This window comes from Carcharhinus amblyrhynchos, chromosome 10, assembly GCF_965287045.1.
Source record: "Carcharhinus amblyrhynchos chromosome 10, sCarAmb.v2.hapA, whole genome shotgun sequence".
NCBI classification, from domain to species: domain Eukaryota; kingdom Metazoa; phylum Chordata; class Chondrichthyes; order Carcharhiniformes; family Carcharhinidae; genus Carcharhinus; species Carcharhinus amblyrhynchos.
In genome coordinates, this window is record NC_137333.1 from 101,932,242 (window position 1) to 101,956,975 (window position 24,734).

The 24,734-nt window shown below is 45.3% G+C and overlaps 1 protein-coding gene across 2 annotated transcripts in view; it reads right to left on the bottom strand.

Annotated features, from left to right (window-relative positions):
• Positions 1-24,734, bottom strand: part of myo7aa (myosin VIIAa) — a 120,204-nt gene that overhangs the window by 78,886 nt on the left and 16,584 nt on the right. For both annotated transcript variants that reach the window (XM_080197678.1, XM_080197676.1), the window contains 8 exons: positions 24,071-24,192; positions 23,029-23,171; positions 18,205-18,318; positions 16,480-16,633; positions 14,222-14,298; positions 11,014-11,133; positions 6,962-7,104; positions 220-430 (listed from right to left, as the gene is read on the bottom strand). In XM_080197678.1, the coding sequence (XP_080053804.1) occupies positions 220-430; positions 6,962-7,104; positions 11,014-11,133; positions 14,222-14,298; positions 16,480-16,633; positions 18,205-18,318; positions 23,029-23,171; positions 24,071-24,192 (1,084 nt within the window). The remainder of the gene's footprint in view (positions 1-219; positions 431-6,961; positions 7,105-11,013; positions 11,134-14,221; positions 14,299-16,479; positions 16,634-18,204; positions 18,319-23,028; positions 23,172-24,070; positions 24,193-24,734) is intronic.

Below are 24,734 nucleotides of genomic sequence, written 5' to 3' on the forward strand. Positions count from 1 at the left end.
GACACCTCGGACTGTGCCCACCCCAGTCCAACTCCACATCAAATCAAGATATGATTCAGAAGATCGATATCCCATTCCTTTCCCCCGCTCCACTTCACCCCTGGTGCCCAGCGAGCACGGAAGGTGTCAACAGTGTGGGCAGACACCGCACGCTCCTTCTCTAGGGGTACCTGGTGGTGAATGTGACCACACCCAGATCCGCCCCCACTCCCCCCGCACCTTAGGGAATTTGCTCTCCTCGTCAATGAGAGAGATGATGTTCATGGGTTTGAGTGCGATCATGTCGAGAGCGTCCTGGTTATCGGTGAACTCAATGTGCTGCCAGTTGATGTTCTCCAGGTTGTACTCCTCTTGCTCCAGCTTGAAGACGTGACGCACGAAAAACTGCTGCAGGTTCTCGTTGGCGAAGTTTATACAGAGCTGCTCAAAGCTACGGCAAAGCAGGAGGAGGAGAAGGTTAATCCAGCTCAGAAACGTGGCTCTAATCCCCACCAAGTGCAAAACGAATTCCTTTTTGGGGTGGGGGCACTGTTGGTATTTAGCTGCCCAGTGAATTATTCACTGGGTCACTTCAGAGGATGGCAGTGATTTTACAGAATCCCTTCAGTGCAGGAGGAGGCCATTTGGCCCATCAAGCCTGCACCAACCAACAATCCCACCCAAACCCTATCTCCATAACCCCACATATTTACCCTAGCTAGTCCCCCTGGCACTAAGGGCCAATTTAGCACAGCCAATCCACCTAACTCGCACATCTCAAGAGCAGCTTCTTCCCTGCTGCCATCAGACTTTGAATGGATCTACCTTACATTAAGTTGATCTCTCTCTACACCCTAGCTATAAGTGTAACACTACATCCTGCACCCTCTCTTTTCCTTCTCCCTTATGTATCCTATGAACAGGATGTTTTGAATGTATACAGCGCAAGAAACAATGCATCCCAATACACGTGACAATGATAAATTAAATCTTTGGACTGTGGGAGGAAACCGGACCACCCGGGGGAAACCCAGGTAGAGGGGGGAAGCGGGAATATGAACAGAAAATTCATGAGTCAAAGGCTTGTTTCTGTGCTGCAACATTCTTCAGCAAGTTCCCCAAGGTATGGGAATAGCTGCAGTTATAGTCATGATGGGCCAAATGGCCACCTTCTATGCTGTAACCATTGAGTTTAAAAAAAATTCTGTATGGTACTTTAGATGTATATTAACGTACCTGGGATCCAGATAATGAGTTTAAATTCCACCTTACTATTTTGGGATAAAATGCATTCAGAGTCTATAGTTGGCTGAAGTATTGTAGATAAAATTCATTCGGAGTCTGGGGAGAACGTGCAGACTCCACACAGACAGTGGCCCAAGGTTGGGAATTGAACCCGGGTCCCTGTGCTGTGAGGCAGCAGTGCTAACTGTGTGGGACTGGAGTCCCATAAAAGTAAATTCTTTCCTAAAAGACATTGTATGAAAATAATCCAACTGCTCGCAAGAGACTTTGAATAGAACCTAAATTCTCAGCTCGCTATCGATGTGTGAAGTGAAGGGTTACTTACCAGAGTTCATAGTGTTAAAAATCAAATACTGCAGATGCTGGAATCTGAAACAGAAAATGCTGGAAAATCTCAGCGGGTGTGACAGCCTCTGTGGAGAGAGAATAGAGCCAACGTTTCGAGTCTGGATGACCTTTCGTCAGAGCAGACTCATCATCAGCTCTGACGAGGGGTCATCCGGATTTGAAACATTGCCTCTGTGAAGAGAGAGAATAAAGCCAGTCAGACCCGCTGAGATTTTCCAGCATTTTCTGTTTTGGTTTCGTGTTTAAGTCGTTTTTCTCTCCGGTCATGTTGACAGTGTGTATGGGACAAACGTGACCGTACGAAAAAGGGTAAACATCCTGATAAGCTGCTGTATAAACAGCCCTGCTGTAATTGGAAGCTTTAGAACACTTCTATTCAATGAAGGCTCCCCTATGTTTGCCTTTAATAAAGACTTAATTACTTCAGCTAATTACAGACTCAGAATGGATTTATCCCACAACACTAAGGTGGAATTTGAACTCTCATTATCTGGATCCCAGGTCCATTAATAGACATTTAAAGTACCGTACAGAATTGTTACAACTCACAGAATGGTTACAGTGCAGGTGGTGGCCATTTGGCCCATCATGTCTCCACCTGTAACTACTCCAGTACCTTGCTGGAGAATGTTACAGCACAGAAACAAGCCATGATTTTTTTTTGTTGATATTTCTCCCCCTTGTGGCATCTAATATCAGCCTGGACAAAATGGTAGCATCTTAAACATTCACCACTCCCCTACAAGGACACGGGGTGGAATTTTCTCACGCCGCCCATCATGGGAATCGTAGCGGTCATGCAGAGGTCCGTTGACCTCAGGTGGGATTTTCCAACGGCGAGTACAGCCTGAGAATGCCACCCACAGCGTGGTACCAGTTATAAGATGCACTGCAGCAACTCACTAAGCCTTTTTAAACAGCATTTTCCAACCCACAACCTCTACCACCTAGAAGGACAAGAGCAGCAGATACCAGGGAACACCATCAGCTGGAAGCTTGTCTAAGTGAGTGGGCGAGGGTCTGGCAGATGGAGTACAATGTTGGTAAATGTGAGATCATCCATTTTGGTAGGAATAACAGCAAAATGGACTGTTATTTAAATGGTAAAATATTGCAGCATGCTGCTGTGCAGAGGGACCTGGGTGTCCTTGTGCAGGAACCTCAAGGAGTTGCTTTGCAGGAACAACAGGTAATTAAGAAGGGAAATGGAATTTTGTCCTTCATTGCTAGAGGGATGGAGTTTAAAAACAGTGAGGTTATGTTGCAGCTGTACAAGGTGCTGGTGAGGCCACACCTGGAGTACTGTGTACAGTTTTGGTCTCCTTACTTGAGAAAGGATATACTGGCACTGGAGGGGGTGCAGAGGAGATTCACTAGGTTGATTCCAGAGTTGAGAAGTTTGGCTTATGAGGATAGACTGAGTAAACTGGGGCTATACTCATTGGAATTCAGAAGAATGAGGGGAGATCTTAGAGAAACATATAAGATTATGAAGGGAATAGATAAGATAGAAGCAGGGAAGTTGTTTCCACTGGCAGGTGAAACTAGAACCAGGTGGCATAGCCTCAAAATAAGGGGAAGCAGATTTAGGAGTGAGTTGAGGGGGAAATTCTTTGTTGTGAATCTGTGGAATTCCCTGCCCAGTGAAGTAGTTGAGGCAAATGTTTTTAATGCAAGGGTAGATAAATGTTTGAACAGTAAAGGAATTAAGGGTTATGGTGAGCAGGCAGATAAGTGGAGCTGAGTCCACAAAAAGATCAGCCATGATCTTATTGAATGGCGGAGCAGGCTCAAGGGGCCAGATGACCTACTCCTGCTCCTATTTCTTATGTTCCTCTTCAAGTCCCTCATCTTCCTGACTTGAAAACATAGAAATGTAGAAACCAGAAGCAGGAGTAGGCCATTCGGCCCTTTGAGACTGCTCTGCCATTCATTTTGATCAGGCCTGATCATCAAATTCAATATCCTAATCCCCCCTGCCTTTCCCCCACCCCCATCAATATCCCTTAATCTCTTTAGCCCCAAGAGCTATATCTAATTTCTTTTTGAAATCAGACAATGTTTTGGCCTCAACTACTTTCTGTGGGAGTGAATTCCACACATTCACCACCCTCAGTGAAGAAATATCTCCTCAACTCAGTTTGAGGATAAGGGGTAAACCTTTCAGAACTATGACCCCTAGTTCTGGATTCCCCCACCATCGGGAACATTCTTCCTGAATCTACCCTGTCTAACCCTGTTAGAATTTAATATCTTTCTATGAGATCCACTCTCATGCTTCTGAACTCCAGTGAATATAAATCTAATCGACTTACTCACTCCTCATATAACAGACCTGCCATCCCAAGGCTCAGCTTGGTAAATCTTCACTCTATAGTAAGGACATCCTTCCTCAGGTAGGGACACCAAAACTTCGCGCAATATTCCAGATGTGGCCTTGCAAATGCCCTACTCAATTGCAGCAAAACATCCCTATCCCTTTATTCAAACCATTCACTATGAAGGCCAACATACCATTCACGTTCTCCCCATGTCTCTGTGGGTTTTCACCTGGCGCTCCGGTTTCCTCCCACCAGTCCAAAGACGTGCTGGTTAGGTGGATTGGCCATGCTAAATTGCACTTTAGTGTCCGGAGACTAGAGTAAATGCGTGGGGTTATGGGATAGGGCCTGGATGGGATTGTGGTCAGTGCAGACTGGATGGGCCGAATGGCCTCCTTCTGCACTGTCAGATTCTAGATTTGCCTTTTACTGCCTGCTGTACCTGCACGAGGATTCAAGGTCTCACTGAGTATCCACCTCTCTCAATTTACACCCATTCAAGTAATATTCTGTCTTCCCATTACTGCTACCGAAATGGATAACCTCACATTTATCCATATGATTCTGCATCTGCCATGCACATGCCCACACACTCAGCCTTTCCAAATCACACAAACATCTCTGCATCCTCCTCCCACCCAACTTTGTATCATCTGCAAATTTGGAGATAATACATCCAGTTCCCTCTTCCAAATCATTAATGTATAACATGAACAGTTGGGGTCCTAGAACAGACCCCTGCAGAACCCCAGGTGTCACTGACTGCCAATCTGAAAAGACCCATTTATGCCAACTCGTTGCTCCCCATTTGCTAACCAGTTTTCTATTCATCTCAAGACATTACCTGTAATCCCACATGCTTTAAATTTACATAGTCTGTTATGTGAGACCTTGTTGAAAGCCTTAATAAACCACATTCACTGGCTCTCCTCAATCAACTCTACTAGTTACATGCTCAAAAAGTTTTAGATAGATTCATTAAGCATGATTTTTCTTTTGTAAATCCATGCTGACTTTGTCCCCAGTACCGATGTTAGGCTCACTAGCTCCCTGTTTTCTCTCTACCTCCTTTTTTGAATAGCGGGCTTACATTAGCTACCCTCCAATCTGTAGGAACTATTCCAGAGTCCAAAGAATTTTAGAAAATAACCACCAACAGATTTACTATTTCCAGGGCCACTTCCTTAAGTAAAAGGGCAAAGAAAATTACAACACAGGAACAGGTCATGAGGGACCTTGTCAAAAAGCCTTACTGAAGTCCATGTAGACAACATCCACTGCCCTTCCCTCAATCATCTTCATCACTTCCTCAAAAAACTCAATCAAGTTAGTGAGGCATGGCCTCCCCTTCACAAAACCAAGTACTCTGGGATGAAGGTTATCAGGACTTGGGGATATGTCCACCTTCAATCTCCCCCATAATCATTTCTCTACTGATGCTGATTTCCTTCAGCTCCTCGCTAAAACATGTTTCTCTCGCGCTTCTGCTGCTTTAGCCTTCACAAAGGAAGACATGAATAAAAGTACAAATTTAAGTTCTCAGCCAATTCCTTATTCCTCATTATGAATTCTCCCGTTTCTGACTGTAAGGGACCTACATTTGTTTTTGTCAATCTTTTTCTCTTTACATATCAATAGAAACTTCAGTTATGTTCCCTGCTTGCTTACTTTCATACTCTATTTTCCCATTCTTAATCAATCCCTTGGTCCTCCTTTGCTGAATTTTGAACTGCTCCCAATCCTCAGGCCTATTGCTTTTTCTTGCCAATTTGTATGCTTCTTCCTTGAATCTGATACTCTAATTTCCCTTGTAAGCCATGGTTTGGCCATAATTCCCTTACCACTCGCTCGCCAAACAAGAGTTTGTCCTTGCCCTGGTCGTAGAATCCCTACAGTGGAGGAGGCCATTCAGCCCATTGTGGTTGGTGCAGACTCAATCTCACCCAGACCCTATCCCCGTAACCCCTCATGTTGACCCTGCTAATACCCCTGACATTAAGGGGCTATTTAGCCTGGCCAATCCACCTACACTTCACATCTTTGGACTGTGGGGGGGAACCGGAGCACCCGGAGGAAACTCATACAGACACGGGGCAAACGTGCAAAGTCCACACAGACAGAGACCTGAGGCTGGAATTGAACCTGGATCCCTGGTGCTGTGAGGCAGCAGTGTTAATCACTGAGCCACCGTGCCACGATAACATAGCTCTGTCCCAAAAAGGAATATTGAACACCACATCAGTAACAGTTACATCCTCCCTACAATAATCAGTCCACCAGGGCCATTGCAACTTTCAACCCTGATGAGACAGCTAGGATTATAATTGTACAAAGACATGATGGAGCAATGACTGGAGACGGAGCGGAGGTACAGACCGGCCACAATCTAATTGATGGAACAGGTTAGAGGGGCCGAAACACCTCCTTTTGTTCCTATTGTTGCAAGCAAACTGAATCCAGTTGCCTGGGTTGGAGGGTATTAGCTATGACGAGGGATTGGACAAACTTGGTTTGTTTTCACTTGGACATCAGGGGCTGAGGGGCGGCCTGATCGAAGTTTATAAAACGATGAGAGGCACGGATAGAACGGATAGCCGGAATCTTTATTCCGGGGTAGAAATGCCAATTACTCGGGAACGTAGGTTTAAGGTAAAAAAAAGGGGGAAAGTTTAAAAGGAGATGTGAGAGGCAAGTTTTATGTTTTTTTTTACACAAAGGGTGATAAGTGCCTGGAATGCACTGCCAGAGGAGGTGGGAGAAGCAGACACAATAGTACTGCTTAAGGAGGCATCTTGACAGATACATGAATAGGCAGGTTAGGGGGGGGTGGGATACGGACCGCAGAGAGGCAAAAGGTTTAGAAAGGTGTCATGCTTGGGTTCAGGCTCGGTGGGCTAAAGGGCTGGTTCCTGAGCTATACTGTTCTTTATTCTTGTTCACTACACACCGATATCCGATAAAATAAACCATGAGCGGCTTGCACTGAATGCAACGGAAAGAGGAGCTCGTCAGAGTTAACGAGACGAATGTACAGATCCGTGCGAGACACTGTCCCCATCCCATCTTACCTGTTAACGTGGAAGTTTTCAAACCCAAAAATATCCAGTAGGCCGATCGACCTGCGCCACACCTTGGGCTCGCGGGACGGAGGTTTGTAAATAGCTGCGTTGATCTTCTCCACGATCCATACAAACAGTCTCCCGTAGATACCCTTGATGATGTGCATAAGGGGGAGACAGAGGGAGCAAAACACAGGGCCCACATCAGATAAAGATGAGATATAGCCGTTCACCGCACTCCAAATAATCCAGGTTTGCCCCCTGCTCACCCTTCACCAGGTTTTCACCCCACATTCTCTGTCCCATAGAATGCCTACAGTGCAGAAGGAAGCTATTCGACCCATCGAGTCTGCACCGACAACAATCCCATCCAGGCTCTATTCCAATAGCCCCAAATATTTACCCCGCTAATCCCACTAACCTATGCATCCTGGGACACTAAGAAGCAATTTAGCATGGCCAATCAACCCAACACGCACATCTTTGGACTGTAGGGGGAATCCAGAGCACCCGGAGGAAACCCATGCAGACACGGGGAGAACGTGAAAACTCCACACACGCTGACCCAAGCCAGGAATCGAACCCAGGTCCCTGGCGCTGTGAGGCAGCAGTGCTAACCACTCTGCTACCCCTTTTGCCCTCCAATTGGATTACAATTTAATTTTCATGCTGGACTTATCTAAATGCAGCTAATTGCACATTTATAAAGATCCTGGAGGGTGATGATGAGTAAGTGAACTTACATTGGTGGTGGCTGCAATCTAAAAGCACAAAATAGTGATCGTGGAGGACAAAACTGGGGCCACTTGAACAGGCCCATGTATACTGACAAAACAGAGGTCACATTTCTGAGGAGGTTTCTCCCAGTTGTCCGCTATAACATTGCTACAAAATCCAGAGCAACGATATTATTCTCCACGTGGCTTCCCAAGTTGGGTCGTCTTGTTGAAGTTGTACAAGACATTGGTAAGGTCACACTTGGAATACTGTGTACAGTTCTGGTCACTGCATTACAGAAAGGATATTATTAAACTAGAAAAAAAAGAGTGCAGAAGAGATTTACTGAGATGGATTGAGTTATAGTGAGAGGCTGAATAGACTGGGACTTTTCTCTTCGGAGCCGAGGGGTGACCTTAGTGATCTATAAAATAATGAGGGGCATAGACAAGGTAGATAGTCGATATCTTTTCCTAAAAGGTAGGGGAGTCTAAAACTAGAGAGCATAGGTTTAAGATGAGAGGGGAGAGATACAAAGTGTCCAGAGGAGCAATTTTTTCACACAGAGGGTGGAGAATGTGTCTGGAACAAGCTGCCAAAGGCAGTAGTAAAGGTGGGTACAATTTTATCTTTTAAAAAGCATTTAGATAGTTACGTGGGTAAGATGGGTATATAGAGGGATATGGGCCAAGTGCAGGCAATTGTGATTAGCTTAGGGGGTTTAAAAAAGGCAGCATGGATAATTTGGGCTGAAGGGCCTGTTTCCATGCCATAAACGTCTAACACTCTATGACAAGAGGCAAGATGAGAGGACTCCTTAGAACCTCTTCCAAGACTGCTGGACTGTGAGGTTATCACTTCTGGTGTTTTTGTAAACAAAAATGGGATTGCGTAAGTTACCATCAAAAGGCCCGTTTCTGCAAATGTGTAAAAAGTCAGTTCTTCTGGTTTCTATCCATCGTGTTTTTGTACATAATGGAGGTCAAATAAAGCTCCCTGAGAAAGAGGCGTGTGTGTGTGTGTGTGTGTGTGTGTGTGTGTGTGTGTCCTCTCAGGAACTGGGGCCCTTAAGGAGTTTGCTGAGCAAAGCTGCAGGAACCACCAAACAAGCAATCCAGTTTGCATACAGCATTCAACTGGTCACTCATCATAGAGGCTCATAGGTGTTACTAACAAAGAGCGAGGGGAGGGGAATTGGGGTTGGAGGGGTGAGGGGCAAACAGTTGGATGAATTTGATCATTCTTTCGAAGCATTGGCACAGAGAAGATGGGCTGAGTGACCTCCATCCCGCGCTGTGTCACTGAGTATCTTGCCTATTTTACTCCTTCAATATATTATTTTGTTTAAATAAATAACGAATTGCAGTTTTAGCCCGAGGGCAATTGTGTTTAAATGAGGTGATCTGATGTGATGGGAAAACCAGTTGGATAACCTGGTAACTCTCAGTCACTTTCTTGTTGGAGTTGGGGAAGGGGGTGCCAAGATTAGTATAATTGTTATAACTTGGCATGCTAACTAATGCAAAGGTTATTATAAACCATGCATATCTCTCTTCATACGAAATTCAATCTAATAGCAAGAGTGACTATTTTAGATATTAATGCAAGCAAAAATATTCAAAGAAACCTAAACTGTAATGTTACTGAAAGTGACAAAGTGTTTTCTACATATCTGAATATGTATTTAAAAATGAATGTTAAAGCAGCTAATTCTGTTATCATTCCTCCTAGCCATCTCCAACTCACTTGTCAAAGTTTACTGTATATATATATATACACACACACACACACACACACACACACACACACACACACACACACACACACACACACAACGGGTGACATTTCCCTGCCCTTCCTATCTAGAGTCTGCATGTTCTCTTTGCGTGGGTATCTCTGGTTACTTCAGCTTCCTCCCACAGTCCAAAAGACGTGCTGGTTAAGGTGCATTGGCCGTGCTGAATTCTCCCTCAGGTGTAACCCTAACAGGTGCCAGAGTGTGGCGGCTAGGGAGTTTTCACAGTAGCTTCATTGCAGTGTTAAACGCAAGCCGACTTGTGACACTTTTAAAATAAATTTTTAAACCAATGGTGACCCCAGCAGCTGAAGGGGCAAGACATACAAAACGGTGTAGACATCAGTGGGACTGGAAGATCCTGTTGGCGGGGTGGGACGGGGTGTGTGGGGTGGGGAAGTGGCATTCTCTCTCTTCCACCTCTTGCCTCCCACTTTTTCACAGCAGCAAATGTGAACTTAGAGATAAACAGATTATTGGGTTATTGGTGGGAAGGCAAGTGGAGTGGCCACACCTGGGAGTATTGTGTGCAGTTTTGGTCTCCTTTTGTGAGGAAGGATGTTCTTGCTCTCGAGGGAGCGCAGTGAAGGTTTACCAGGCTGATTCCGGGGATGGTGGGGCTGATGTATGAGGAGAAATTGACTAGGTTAGGAATAATTCAGATGAATGAGGGAGGAATCTCAGACTTATTAAAATTCTAACAGGACTAGACAGGGTAGATGCAGGGAGGATGTTCCTGATGGTGGGGGAGTCCAGAATCAGGGGTCACAGTCTGAGGATTTGGGGTAGACCACTTAGGATGAAGATGAGGAGGCATTTCTTCACCCAGAGAGTGGTGACCTTGTGGAATTCATTACCACAGGTAGTAGTTGATGCCAAAACATTGAATGCATTCAAGAGGCAGCTGGATATAACACTTGGGGCAAATGGGGTCAAAGGTTATGGGGAGAAAGGAGGATTAGACTATTGAGTTGGATGATCAGCCATGATCGTAATGAATGCTGGAGCAGGCTTGAAGGGCCAAATGGCCTCCTCCTGCTCCCATGTTTCTACGAAGTACAGCGGGATAATGGAAAACTGAAATAAAAGCAGAAAATGTGGTCGGGCAGCAACTGCAGGGAGGAAGTCAGAATTAGTGTTTCAGGTTTGCAATCTCCCATCGCAATCTCTTTCCCCGTTTAGCAGACGAGGCCTGTTCTAGCATTCTGTTTCTAATTTCAATTTGCCAGTGAGGTTTTATGGCCAACATGATTGTACTGACGTGCTTTGACACACAGTTACCCTGGTCACAACAGAATACAAACAGGCTCTCCTGAATCAACACCGATCCCCATCACTGCCCTCACACTAACCACGCTGAGAAAGGTTAAAGCAACAATGCCGTCATGGAAAGACGGGCAGTTAAGCATTCGCTAAGCTGATAGATAACCAGCGAGTTTCTAGCCTGCTTCTCATTCCCCTCTCCAGATAGAACCTCCCCCCCCAAACAGAGAGCACGATTCGCAGAAAGAAAATTTTCTGTCAGATGCGCAGGGAAAGGAAGCCTCACCTTCACAAAAGCATCTCGAACATCCAGAGCTTGGTCCATGTTAAGAGGGGTGGAGACCGTCTCCCCCCGGGTTATAATGGTTCGGCTGGTGAGGCAGTTCTGCAGGTCCAAACAGTCAACCTGAGGGAAGGGAGAAGATCGTCCAGAGGTTCAAAATGGAGCTTTGCATCATTCGTTTTGCTGTTGACCGCAAAAACACAACCGAGATTCCAGGTGTCCCAAAACAATGACCTTGAATGTTGGTGAGAGGCTAGTGCCGGTACACACATTAATTGAGCTCAAGGATGGAGAAGAACATTAAAGAAAAAAGCTCAAGTTTAATTATAAAGGAGTTTTCCACCATGGCTCAGTTGATAGAACACTCGCCTCAGAATCCAAAAGGTTCTGGCCTTGACTCCCATTCCAGAGGCATTGGGCCCAATAACTAGCACAGTGGTTCCCAATCTTTTCAGTAACATGGTACCCTTAATGAGACCGATAATTCCATGGCACCCCCACTATTTTTCAACTGAATTGATAGCTCGTAAATGTCACATTTACTATAACTAGACTGCACACAAGCCCAGTTTCCCCAATCTCTCTCCATTGGGCAGCCCCACCATCCTCAGAACACACCTTTGTTACACTGTGTGGCAATACTATCCTTTGAGGTAAGGGGACTGAAGCTACACTCAGTATTCCCAGTGCAGTTTAACTCACCAAAGATCCTTACGCAGCATCTTCCAAACCCACGACCACTTATATAGAGAAGGACAAGGGCAGCAGATATATGGGAACACCACCACCTGCAAGTTCCCCTCTAAGCCACTCACCGTCCTGACTTGGAAATATTTTGCCGTTCCTTTGCAGTCGCTGGGTCAAAATCCTGGAATTCCCTCCCTAATGGCATTGTGGGTCAACCCACAGCAGGTGGACTGCAGCAATTCAAGGCAGCAGCCCACCACCACCTTCTCAAGGGCAACTAGGGATGGGCAATAAACGCTGGCCAGCCAGCGACACCCATATCCCATGAATGAATAAAAAAAAACCAAGCTCCTATACAATTTAAGCTCAACTTTGCTACTCTTGTACCATATTCTCCAGCAATAATATCTTGCTGCATGGTATCTGTGAGCACTGTGGTTCTGCCGTGAATGATATCCCCACAGATTTACTCCTGACTCCAGCCATAAGTCTGTGGGCATTGGAGGGCAATTGTTATTGTGAGTGCCCATTGAGCCTTGGCATTCACGTAACACAACATTCCTCACAGCAGCCTGTGGCACACCTGCCCGGTTCTTGTGGCACTCCAGTATGCCACAGCACTCCAGTTGGAGGCCACTGACTTAGACTGGCACTCCCACTGCAGTACAGAGGGAGTGCCACGCTGGCAGAAGAGTTTGCCTTCGATGGAGACAGTAAACGGAGGTCCAAGCATTCTCCTGGGTACGATCCAGCAATCCCAAGCCACAATTCACAGGAAAAGCTGGATATCACCATCAGTGTTATTGTGGGTCTCGCACCGCGAGCTAAGGCTGCGAACAGCCTGCTGGGTTTGCCAAGAGGTGGGAGAAAACAGGAAAGTTTGGTTTTTGTTCTTAACTCAGTGCTCCTCACAATGTCCCAAAACACTTTCCAGATAATGAATTAATTTTATAATATGGAAAATGCAGCAGTTAACTTATACACAGCAAACTCCCTTAAAACACCAATGTGATAATCAAAGAATCCCTGTAGTGTGGATGAGGCCATTCAGTCCATTGAGTCTGCACCAACTCTCTTATCCAGGCCCTAACCCTGTCCTATCTCTGTAGTCCCACACATTTACTATGGCCAATCCACCTCACCAGCACATCTTGGGAACTAATTAAGCACGATTAAGGACCCTTCAAACCCCGGACATTCTCTCTTCCACCAGGAAAAAGATACAAAAGTCTGAGGTCATGTACCAAATGACTCAAGAACAGCTTCTTCCCTGCTGCCATCAGATTTTTGAATGGACCTACCTCGCACTAAGTTGACCTTTCTCTCCACCCTAGCTTTGGCTGTAACACTACATTCTGCACTCTCTCTGCTCCTTCTCTATGAGCGGTATGCTTTGTCTGTATAGCGCACAAGAAACAATACTTTTCACTGCATGTTAATACACGTGACAATAATAAATCAAATCAAATTGAGGGGCAATTTAGCGTAGTCAATCCACCTAACCTACACATCTGTGGTTACTAAGGGGCAATTTATTTAAAACAGCCGATCCGCCCCACCTACATCTGTTTTTGATGATGTTGGTTGATGCGACAGGCAGCCAGATATTTAAAAAAAAAATCACAGAGAGAATGACCAAAAAACATGCTGAATCATTGAATTATTTCACGCGTCAGTTTTGTAACACATTAAACATCAGTTGGTCTGTAAACACATTTGAACAGATGAGCAAATGAACCCGATTGTCAGTTGCACTGGTTCAGGAAGACTCAAACCAAAGTCTGGAACTGAGGGCACAGGGCAGATCTGAGACCAGCGGGGAAAATCGAGGCAAACTGAATCATGAATCAAGATTTAAAAAGATCATCTGAAACATGAGCTCCTGCAGTTTTAGGTGCAAATCACTTGTGTTGTAAATTCCCCGATCTGCCTGGAACAAAGAACAATACAGCACAGGAAATAGGCCCTTCGAGCCTGTGCTGCTCATTGGTCCAACTAAACTATTCGTTTGTATCCCTCCATTCCCAGTCTGCTCATGTGACTATCCAGATAAGTCTTAAACAATCCCAGCATGTCCGCCTCTACCACCCTACTTGGCAGTGCATTCCAGCCCCCCACCACCCTCTGTGTAAAATACGTCCCTCTGATATCTGAGTTAAACCTCGCCCCCCTCACCTTGAACTTGTGTTCGTCACCTCCGACCTGGGAAAAAGTTTCCCACTGTTCACCCTATCATAATTTTGTACACCTCCATTAGGTCACCCCTCATCCTCTGTCTTTCCAGGGAGAACAACCCCAGTTTACCCAATCTCTCCTCATAGCTAAGACCAGGGCAACACCTCAGTAAACCTTTTCTGTACGGTCTCCAAAGCCTCCATGTCCTTCTGGTAGTGTGGCATGTGGATATTGCCAACGGGAGCAGGTCGCACTGACCGATTTGCTAGCAGTGCGAAGCCACACTGGTCTTTGTGATGATCGGACACAGACACGTCAATATCGTGGTGGAGTATTTAAACATACTCACCTCGAGGAGAACGGCAGCCGTCGTCAGTTGTGGGGAATACACGACCTCGCACGAATCCAGGTTGTCATAAACTCGAGCTAAAGGATCAGCAGGATAAACAAAAAGAAAATTATCTCAATTTCAATAAAACAGTGATTATCCTCACCATTATAACAGGGGCAAAGTACTGGCATCGCTGCTGCATTCTAATTACAGGATATAAACAGCACAGCACGCGTTCCACTGACTACATCAGGCACATATTACAGTTGCACACACAGGTGCTCTGAGCGGAGGACTAGAAGTTGTCCCTAACCCATGCAATCAGCCACTATTTTGGTTGTTAATGTTGATAAGGTTGTTAAGAAGGTGTACAGTGTGTTAGCTTTTAATCGATAGAGGGATTGAATTTCGGAGCCGTGAGGTCATGTTGCAACCGTACAAAACTCTGGTGCAGCTGCACTTGGAGTATTGTGTACAGTTCTGGTCGCCACATTATAAGAAAGATGTGGAAGCATTGGAAAGGGTGCAGAGGAGGTTTACCAGGATGTTGCCTGGTATGGTGGGAAGGTCTTATCAGGAAAGGCTGAGGGACTTGACGTTGTTTTCGTTAGAGAGAAGGTGGTTAAGAGGTGACCTAATTGAGACATACAATATGATCAGAGGGTTAGATAGGGTGGATAGTGAGAGTCTTTTAACCTCGGATGGTGATGGCTAACACGAGGGGACATAGCTTTAAATTGAGTGGTGGTAATTATAGGACGGATGTCAGAGGTAGGTTCTTTACTCAGAGGGTAGTAAGGGCGTGGAATGCCCTGCCTGCAGCAGTTGTGGACTCGCCAACTTTAAGGGCGTTCAAATGGTCAGTGGATAGGCATATGGATAACATGGGAATAGTTTAAGTTAGAGGGTCATTAGATTGGTTCCACTGGTCGGCGCAACATTGAGGGCCGAAGGGCCTGCACTGCGCTGTAATGTTCTATGTTCACCCACATCTCAGGGTTAGAAGGGGCACTGGGAACAAGTCAGGAGGGTGATGGAATACTCCCACTTGCCTGGATGAGTGCAGCTCCAACAAGGATCTGGACACCAACCGGGACAAAGCAGCCCACTTGCTTTGGTACCTCATCCACCACCTTCAACATTCACTCTCCCCGCCACTGACACACAGAGTGGCAGCCTTGTGTACCGTCTACAAGATGTACTTCAGGAACTCAGCAAGGCTCCTTCGACAACACCTTCCAAACCCGCAACCATTAGAAGGGCAAGGGCATCAGATACATGGGAATATCACCAACTGCAGGTTTCCATCTAACTCACCCAACATCCTGATTTGGAAACATATTGGCTGTTCCTTCACTGGGTCAAAATCTTAGAACTCCCTCCCTAACAGCACTGAGGGTGTATCTACACTATATGGACTGCAGTGGTTCAAGGCAGCTCACCATCATGTTCAAGATGGCACAGTGGTGTTGTCACTTGTCTAGTAATCCAGAGTTCCAGAACAAGAACTGGGGGGCCGGGGTTCGAATCCCACCACAGCAGATGGTGAAATTTGAATTCAATAAAAATCTGGGATTAAAACCCTAACGATAGTCATGAAACCATTGTTGTTAAAAAAAAACACCATCTAGTTCACATTGTGGACTAAATGTCCTTTAGGGAAGGAAATCTGCCATCCTTACCTGGTCTGGCCTACATGGCCTCAGAAAGTGACGAGCAATATGAAGTGTTGGCCCAGCCAGTAGCACCCCGCGTCCCAGAAAAATTAATAATAAAAAATCTCATCTCTGTTGTCCGTGACTGGGAGAATGGGACAGGGAAAGAAGGGAAATTAGACTCTTGGGCAGTGGATAAGCTCAGCTTGAACTTCCTGTGACACCTCCACAAATATCTCTTATGGACTCCCTACAGTCCACGAGGCAGCCATTCGGCCCATCAAGCCTGCACTGACCACAATCCCACCCAGGCCCTATCCCCATAACCGCGCATTTTACCCTGACACAAAGGACAATTTAACATGGCCAATCAACCTAACCCATGCATCTTTGGATTGTGGGAGCACCCGGACGAAACCCATGCAGACACTGGGAGAATGTGCAGACTCCACACAGACAGTGACCCGAGCTGGGAATCGAACCCAGGTCCTCGACACTGAGGGGCAGCGGTGCTAATCACTGTGTCGCCCTCAAATCTTGTGAGCCGGGCAAGATGCCCCACCATTAATCTCATGTTTCCAGCTCTCCTTCCTTTGCAAAGCCAGCTGTGTCCAGTCTTACGTTCATAAGCCAGGTTGCCCATGTGGAGAATTGCGGCCATCAGTTTGGAGATCTCCCAGTTCTCCGTGTCGGTGAACATGAGGACCTTCATGGCGGAGCGAATGTTGGCATATTCCTTGTTGTCATCACGGCCGTCGCAGATCGTGCACTGCCCCTGCAAACAAAAATGCAACATGGCACCAACTACAGGTAGACATGGGTGTGCAACTACACAGGAGAAGTCAAAGTGAGGGGTCTTTGTCTACCAATGTGGCAGAGCGGCACAGAGGAACATAGAACACTACACACAAAGAGGCCCTTCGGCCCACAAGTTGCGCTGATCGTATCCATACCTACCAGGCCTATGCATAACACTCAATCCCATTAAATCCCATGCAACATGGGAGTTCAGAGTGGGAGTCAGCAATTCAGCCCTTTGAGCTCACTCCATCACTAACATGTACGTGGCCAACCTCATCCTGGTCTCAACTCCACTTTCCTGCCAGCTCCCCATAGCCCTTTATCCCGCTTTTCAGCAGAAACATTCCAGGATCTGTTGACTCAGTACGGGAAATCTGTTGTCTATACGGCGGAATGGTGACACAGTGGTTAGCATTTCTGCCTCCGTGCCAGGGACCCGCGTTTGATTCTCAGCTTGGGTCACTGTCTGTGTGGAATCTGCACATTCTCCCCGTGTCTGCGTGGGTTTCCTCCCACAATCCGAAAGACGTGCTGGTGGGGTGAATTGGCCGTGCTAAATTCTCCCTCCGTGTACCCGAACAGGTGCTGGACTGTGGCGACTAGGGAATTTTCACAGTAACTTCATTGCAGTGTTAATGTAAGCCTACTTGTGACTCATAAATAAACTTGAAAACAACGTGATTAACATGGTACAAGTTAAGGACCAATAGTAATCACTTTGTTAAATGACAATCATATTGTTAAGGCAATAGCTTCATTAAAATGAGTGGTGGAGACCTGTGTTTAATTTGAATTTTGTATGTTTCCTTTGAAATTTCCATCTTTTTCATTGTAAATGTCCCTTTAAAGGGGTTGGCCCTTCATCTCGTTACTTCCTACATTACGGCAGTGACTGTGGTCCATTTGTTGCGAATTGTTTTGGGCCATTCCCAGAGGCACTCCATGTAAATATACCTTCTGCAAATCCATAAACACTTCCAGTGCTCACTCCTGCTCCCCTCAGGATTCGTGAATGGTTCATAAAGCTAAAAGTTTATTTGTTACAAGTAGGCTTACGTGAACACTGCAATCAAGTTACTGTGACAATTTCCTAGTCGCCGCGCTCTGGCACCTGTTCAGGTATATGGAGGGAGAATTTAGCATGGCCAACAAACCTAACCAGTACGCCTTTCAGACTGTGGGAAGAAACTGGAGCACTTGGAGGAAACCTACACAGACACGGGATGAACGAACAAACTCCGCATAGACTGTGACCCGAGCCAGGAATCGAACCCGCGTCCCCAGCATTGTGAGGCAGCAGTGCTAACCACTGTGCCACCCCATATGCCACAGTTTCCAATTCATTGAATCCTGACAGTGCAGGAGGCGGCCATTTGGCCCATTGAGTCTGCACCAACCACAATTCCACCCAGGTCCCATCCCCATAACCCTATGCATTTACCCTAGCTAGTCCCCCTGATACTGAGGGGCAATTTAGCTGAATTGGCCAGGCTAAAAACTTCTCTCTGATCCCCTCCCAAATCCAGTCCATCCTTTGGGTCTTACCATTGTTAAGTAGGTATAATCCGTGGCTTTGCCCAAGCCCAGTGCTTTTTTCTGGTCAAGACTCATTCCCATCAGCATACAGTAGAAGATGTGATAGTTCCTCTCTCCATCAGCCTGCAAGGACATGAAAAAAAACATCAAACATGTATGAGAAGGATATAAAATTAATGAAACGGGAAAACAAATTGCAGATAATCACTGGAAAAACTGACATTTTGCCAAAGCTTTGCATCTGGACTCATCAGAACACTTCACAAGGATAGCAATGATTTGGGGGGGGCGGGGACTATTTATGCTGCGGAGAATGGGTCATCATTGGAGGGGAATTTGGACCCACAGCCTTCACCAACCATTCCATCAGACTGTCACTGTCCTACATGTCTCAGAGGTTTGTGCAGTTGTGCCTGCTCTTTTATTATAATTCAAGTATTCAAAACAGCAACTCTGATTAAAAAGATTCATATTGAATGGACTTTCTAAATCAAATATATTTTCTGATACATTGAAAGGATTTGTGCCTTCTGGATGCTAACCCAGTCATAACTCTTGCCGATCCCCACTTAGTTCATCATTTAGTTTTGCATTGATAATCTTGAAGGCGGCACAGTGGTTAGCAACTGCTGGCTCACATCGCCAGGGACCCAGTTCAATACCTGGCTTGGGGAATCTGTGTGGAGTCTGCACGTTCTCCCCGTGTCTGCGTGGGTTTCTTCCAGGTGCTCCGGTTTCCTCCCATAGTACAAGGACATGGGGGTTAGGTGGATCGGCCACACTGAATTGCCACTTAGTGTCGAGGGGACTAGCTAGGGTAAATGTGGGGCTAAAGGGATAAGGGCTGCCTGGGATTGTGGTCAGTGCCGACTCAATTCTATGATTCATTCCTTGCGTTCATCGGAATCTTTCGCTCATTGGAGAAACATTGGGTTAGACGGCCCTCAACTTTAAACTGGAACCTCTTCAGAAAGGAACCTGTCCAAATGCATCAAAACATTCTATAAATCACAAAACCATTCTTAAATTCACTCCTGTCTGAAACTGCCCAATGAAACAAATTTACCAATCCATTGGGACACAGACCTCGAGGGTGCAACTTCCTCCAATGGGGAGAGGGGCGGACAGGACAATACTGTTTTGAAGGAATGCGTTTGTGTCATGTTTCTTGTGAAGGGACTGTTTTATAATTCAGCTCTGTTTAAATAGAACATAGAACATTACAGCGCAGAACAGGCCCTTCGGCCCACGATGTTGCGCCGACCAGTTACAAAAACAATGACCCACTAGCCTATACCAATCCCTTTTCGTCCATAAACCTATCCATAGATCTCTTAAACGCCCCCAAACTAGGCGCATTCACAACTGCAGCAGGCAGGGCATTCCAATCCCTCACCACCCGCTGAGTAAAGAACCTACCCCTGACATCCGTCCTGTAGCTACCCCCCCTTAATTTAAAGCCATGCCCCCTCGTGCTAGCTTTCTCCATCCGAGGAAAAAGGCTATCACTATCCACCCTATCTAAACCTCTAATTATCTTATATGTTTCAATAAGATCCCCTCAATGGTGCCGACTTGTCTACAACTGGCAGTCCACATACGGATGGTGCAAAAGAATAATTGGAGTGTCTGTTTTAATCTGAGCTAATGCAGTTTTGCTATTATTAGGGTTTCAGAGTTAGGGTTTAATTAGATTGATTGGCAAGAAGAGTTATATGAATGGGTGGAGCTAGGCTTAGAGAGTGATTACCAGGCAGTTTCTGTTTGAATTTGAAAGGAGCAGCTTTTCTCTCTCTCGGGAAATTGGAGTCTGCCACCTACTAGAAAATAGGTATCTCTCACTCCAGAGATCCACAAAAGGCAAGGGGTATTTTCTCCCTTCCTGGGGTTTGCTGTGTGAAGACAAACCTTTCTCTGGAGACTGCTATCTGAGAGTCAGAGGACAGGTGTCTCTTTGCCTCTATCCTGAGGTATTAAAAGACTAGTAACCCATAAAAGCCTGTATTTTTTGCAAAATGATTCTGAAGACGAGTTTACATCTATGGGGATATTGCTTACGTTGGAACTAATAGAGATTGGCTAGCAATTAAGAATTACACCTCATCATGTTTAAGTATTTCAATTGGTAAAACATATTTTGATTCTTTTTGTTATTGTTAAACTATATTTTAAATAAAGTTTGATTTATCAAAAGCTTTCTAGTGATCAATAGAATCATACCTGGAATGAAACACCTTATGCCAAAATTATAAAACGTTAGGGTCTAGGCTAACTTCACAGCATACATTGGAGTTTCTGATCTGGTTCCAATTTCTTCTTGAAATCAGACAACATTTTGGCCTCAACTACATTCTGTGGTAGTGAATTCCACACATTCACCACCCTTTGAGTGAAGAAATTTCTCCTCACTTCAACTCAAAGGTTTACCCCTTGTCTTCAAACTATGACCCCTAGTTCTAGATTCTCCTACCATTGGGAACATTCTTTCTGAATCTACCCTGTAAGTTTCTATAGGATCCCCTCTCCCTCTTCTAAACTCCAGTGAATATAATGTTAACCAACTTATTCTCTCCTCATAAGAGAGAACTGCCATCTCCAGAATCAGCCTGGTAAACCTTCGCTGTACTCCCTCTATAGCAAAGATATCCCTCCTCAGATAAGGACGCCAAAACTACACACAACACTCCAGGTGTGGCCTCACCAACACCCTATACAATTGCAGCAAAGCATAGAAACAGGTGACGTGTTTTATTGGTGAAAGTGCAGTAACATATTTGAACATTTATGTGCTTAGATATTAGTGCTATCAAAAATGATGGCGTGGTAATATCACTGGACTAGTAATCCAGAGACCCAAGCCGCTGGACTAGTAAGTCAGAGGTCGGGGTATTGTTCCGAGGGTCCTGGGTTCAAATGAGAGACTCTTCCCGCTCAAAAAAGACAGTAGGACTAGGGGGCACAGCCTCAAGATAAAGGGGGGGGGGGGCGGTTTAGAACGGAGTTGAGGAGGAACTTCTTCACTCAAAGGGTGGTGAATCTCTGGAATTCTCTGCCCGTTGAAGTGGTGGAGGCTGCCTCGCTAAATATTTTTAAGATGCGGGTTGATGGGTTTTTGATAAGAGAGGGGATTAAGGGTTATGGGGAGAGGGCGGGAATGTGGAACTGAGACACGACAGATCAGCCATGATCTTATTGAATGGCGGGGCAGGCTCGAAGGGCTAGATGGCCTACTCCTGCTCCTATTTCTTATGTTCTTATGTTCATAGCACGTATTCAATTAATAAGTCCGGAATATAAAATTAGTTCAAATAACGGTGACCAAAATTATTATAGATTGCCATAATAAAGGTTCACTAACGCCCTTTAGGGAAGGAAATCTGCCGCCCTCACCTGGTCTGGCCTACGTTATAACTCCAGAGCCACAACAATATGGTTGACTTGCAATTGCCCTTTGAAATGGCCCAGCAAACCACTCAATTCAAGGACAATTACAGATGGGCAACAAGTGCTGGTCTTGCCAGCGATGCCCACATTCCATGAAAGAATCAATAACAAGAACGGGGAACTATCTCAAATCTCAAATCATTTTCTGAAGCCATTTCTAGTCTTTTCATTGTCAAATCTACGCCTGTTCCAAATTTGCAATCCTAGATACAAAGAAATTAACCCCATTACAACACATTCAGTAAGTTATCAATTTGTTCTCTGCCAGTTCTTCTGAATTGTGTAGAGCGAGTGTTTTTTTTTAAAATGAGTCTTACATCCCTTCATAAACCTGGAAATGGTCAGCACAGATGAGGGAAAATTAAAACTGTTAATTTAAACAAAAGGCAATTCCTATTCCTCCTTCTGCAAAACGAAAATCAAATCTTTTGTAGAAAGAGTCAAAATTCTTCTACCCAAAATATTTCCTTCGTTAACGTGAACTGCGCCCACCCCCCCCACCCCCCTTATCTTGAGGCGGTGTCCTCTAGTCCTGCTATCCTTTCTAAGAGGTAGAGAGATTGTTCCTGCTTAGAAAGGACAGCAGGACTAGAGGGCACAGCCTCAAGATTTTGGGCGGGGGGCGGGGGGGGGGGGGGGGGTGTGGTGCAGTTTGGATCAGAGTTGAGGAGGAACTTCTTCACTCAAAGGGTGGTGAATCTCTGGAATTCTCTGCCCGTTGAAGTGGTGGAGGCTACCTCGCTCAATATATTTAAGTCACGGGTAGATAGGTTTCTGATAGACAAGGGAATTAAGGGTCATGGGGAGAAAGCGGGAAAGTGGAACTGATCCACTTCAGATCAGCCATGATCTTATTGAATGGTGGGGCAGGCTCGAAGGTCTAGATGGCCTATTCCTGCTCCTATGTTCTTACGTGACAGGTTAATCGGGGAGGTGATGGCCTGGTGGTATATCCTACCTGATGAAGGAGCAGCACTCTGAAAGCTCGTGCTACCAAATAAACCTGTTGGACTTTAACCTGGTATGGAGAGACTTCTTACTGTGTTGTTATACTAGACTAATCTCAGCTAATGGTCTGGGGGACCCAGGTTTGAATCTCACCACGGCAGATGGTGGAATTTGAATTCAGTTTAAAAAAAAATGTCTGGAATTAAGAATCTACTGATGATCATGAAACTATTGCTGGAAAAACCCATCTGGTTCATTGTTGTCCTTTAGGGAAAGAAATCTGCCATCCTTACCCAGTCTGGCCTAGATGTGACTCCAGAGCCACAGCAATGTGGTTGACTCTCAACTGCCCTCTGAACAAGGGCAACTAGAAATGGGCAATAAATGCTGGCCAGCCAGCTACGCCCATGCCTCAAAAATGAACTTTTTTTTAAAAATTACCTGTCGACAGACACGTGATTTCTCCAGTAGATATTGTTCAATCTTGGCTCCTTCAATAGCCCCTCGTTTGTTAAAGTGAATATCGATGTATTTCCCAAAGCGACTGGAATTATCATTCCGGATTGTTTTGGCATTCCCAAATGCTGAGGAAAAAGACAAGTGCAAGGGAGTCGGGTCACAATGCTGCAGTAATCCACTCAAAACCTCAGTGCAACACCCGCTGACAACAGATTTCCTCGATACCGGGAGGACAGAACCAGATTGAGAATTGTTTCTGGAAACGTTACCCTGCTCTTCCGATTATCCGTGCCAGGAAGAGGAGGGATTAACATTTTCTTTTTGATAATATCACTGTCATGTTTCTCATATACTGAGGAACAGGCTGGGAGGTGCAAATTGGATAGAGACAGAGCTTGCAAATGTCAAGACATCAGTAAGGAATGGTTTTGACCGGTTAATGAACTAAGGAGGAACATCAAAACGATTTAAAACAAGGCAACAAAATAATAGTTGAAGTGGGTTGTTTTAGCTAAAAGGGAAACACACAAAAAAAAAAGTTTACTTATCAAAAGACCATAAGACATAGGAGCAGAATTAGGCCTCTAATGCTGGCCAACCAGCAACGCCCATGTCCCAGGAATGATTAAAAAAAAAATCAAAAAGGTAGAAATTAAATCAAGTACATGGACACATTGTGGACAAATTTACTTTCTGTGCATCCAGTCTTCATACTGAGGTCTCTGGTGGGTATGGAACGGCTCACAGCTCAGGAACCCCATTCAAGGTCACCACAATAGTTAGCATTGCCTCCTCACAGCACCAGGGACCTGGGACTGATTCCCGGTTTGGGCCACTGTCTATGCAGAGTCTGCACATTCTCCCCATATCTGTATGGGTTTCCTCCGGATGCTCCAGTTTCCTCCCACAGTGTACCCGAACAGGTGCCGGAGTGTGGTGACTAGGGGGATTTCACAGTAACTTCATTGCAACGTTAACGTAAGCCTATTTGTGACACTAATAAACAAACTTTTACTTTGCTCACCTTCCAGAATGGGGTTTGCCTCAAGGACTTGCTGTTCAATCCAGGAGTGCTGGCCGCTAATAGCTGCCAGGAACTGCAGGATGAGTTTTGTGCTCTCAGTTTTCCCAGCACCGGATTCTCCACTACGAGATACAGGAAAAAAAACACATAAAAGCAGACTGGTTCTATCTATGGCCAAACCAAGGCCCTTTAGCCAGTCTTGGGCAAGGGGGTTCACAAGTTTAGATTCCTTAACAAGGTCAACGCTGATGGGTGGTGCTCACAATGCACCTGTACCTTTTACACATTAGTAGATACTGTCATGAACCATGTGGGTATTATCTCTGAGGGTGAATCAACTGAAACACTGGTTCATGGCGGTGTTTTTTGTTTTGTTTTTGGAATGGTTGGAGGAGTCACGGAAAACTCCCAGTGAGAATAACCAACCCAGTTGTCATGTGGCAAAGACTAATTATTAAACTAAGAGAAAGGCAAATACACACAACTTGGCTCTTAAGACAAAATACATGAATTGCTAGACACAAACAGTTTATATAGAAATTACTCCTTGTTCCAAAATATATATCTGCAATCCCTGAAATCATCAAGGCTTTGCCATTCCCAAGCAACATCCGAATTAAATATATCCAAGAGTCAAATCTAGGTTATAGTTACCACAAAATAC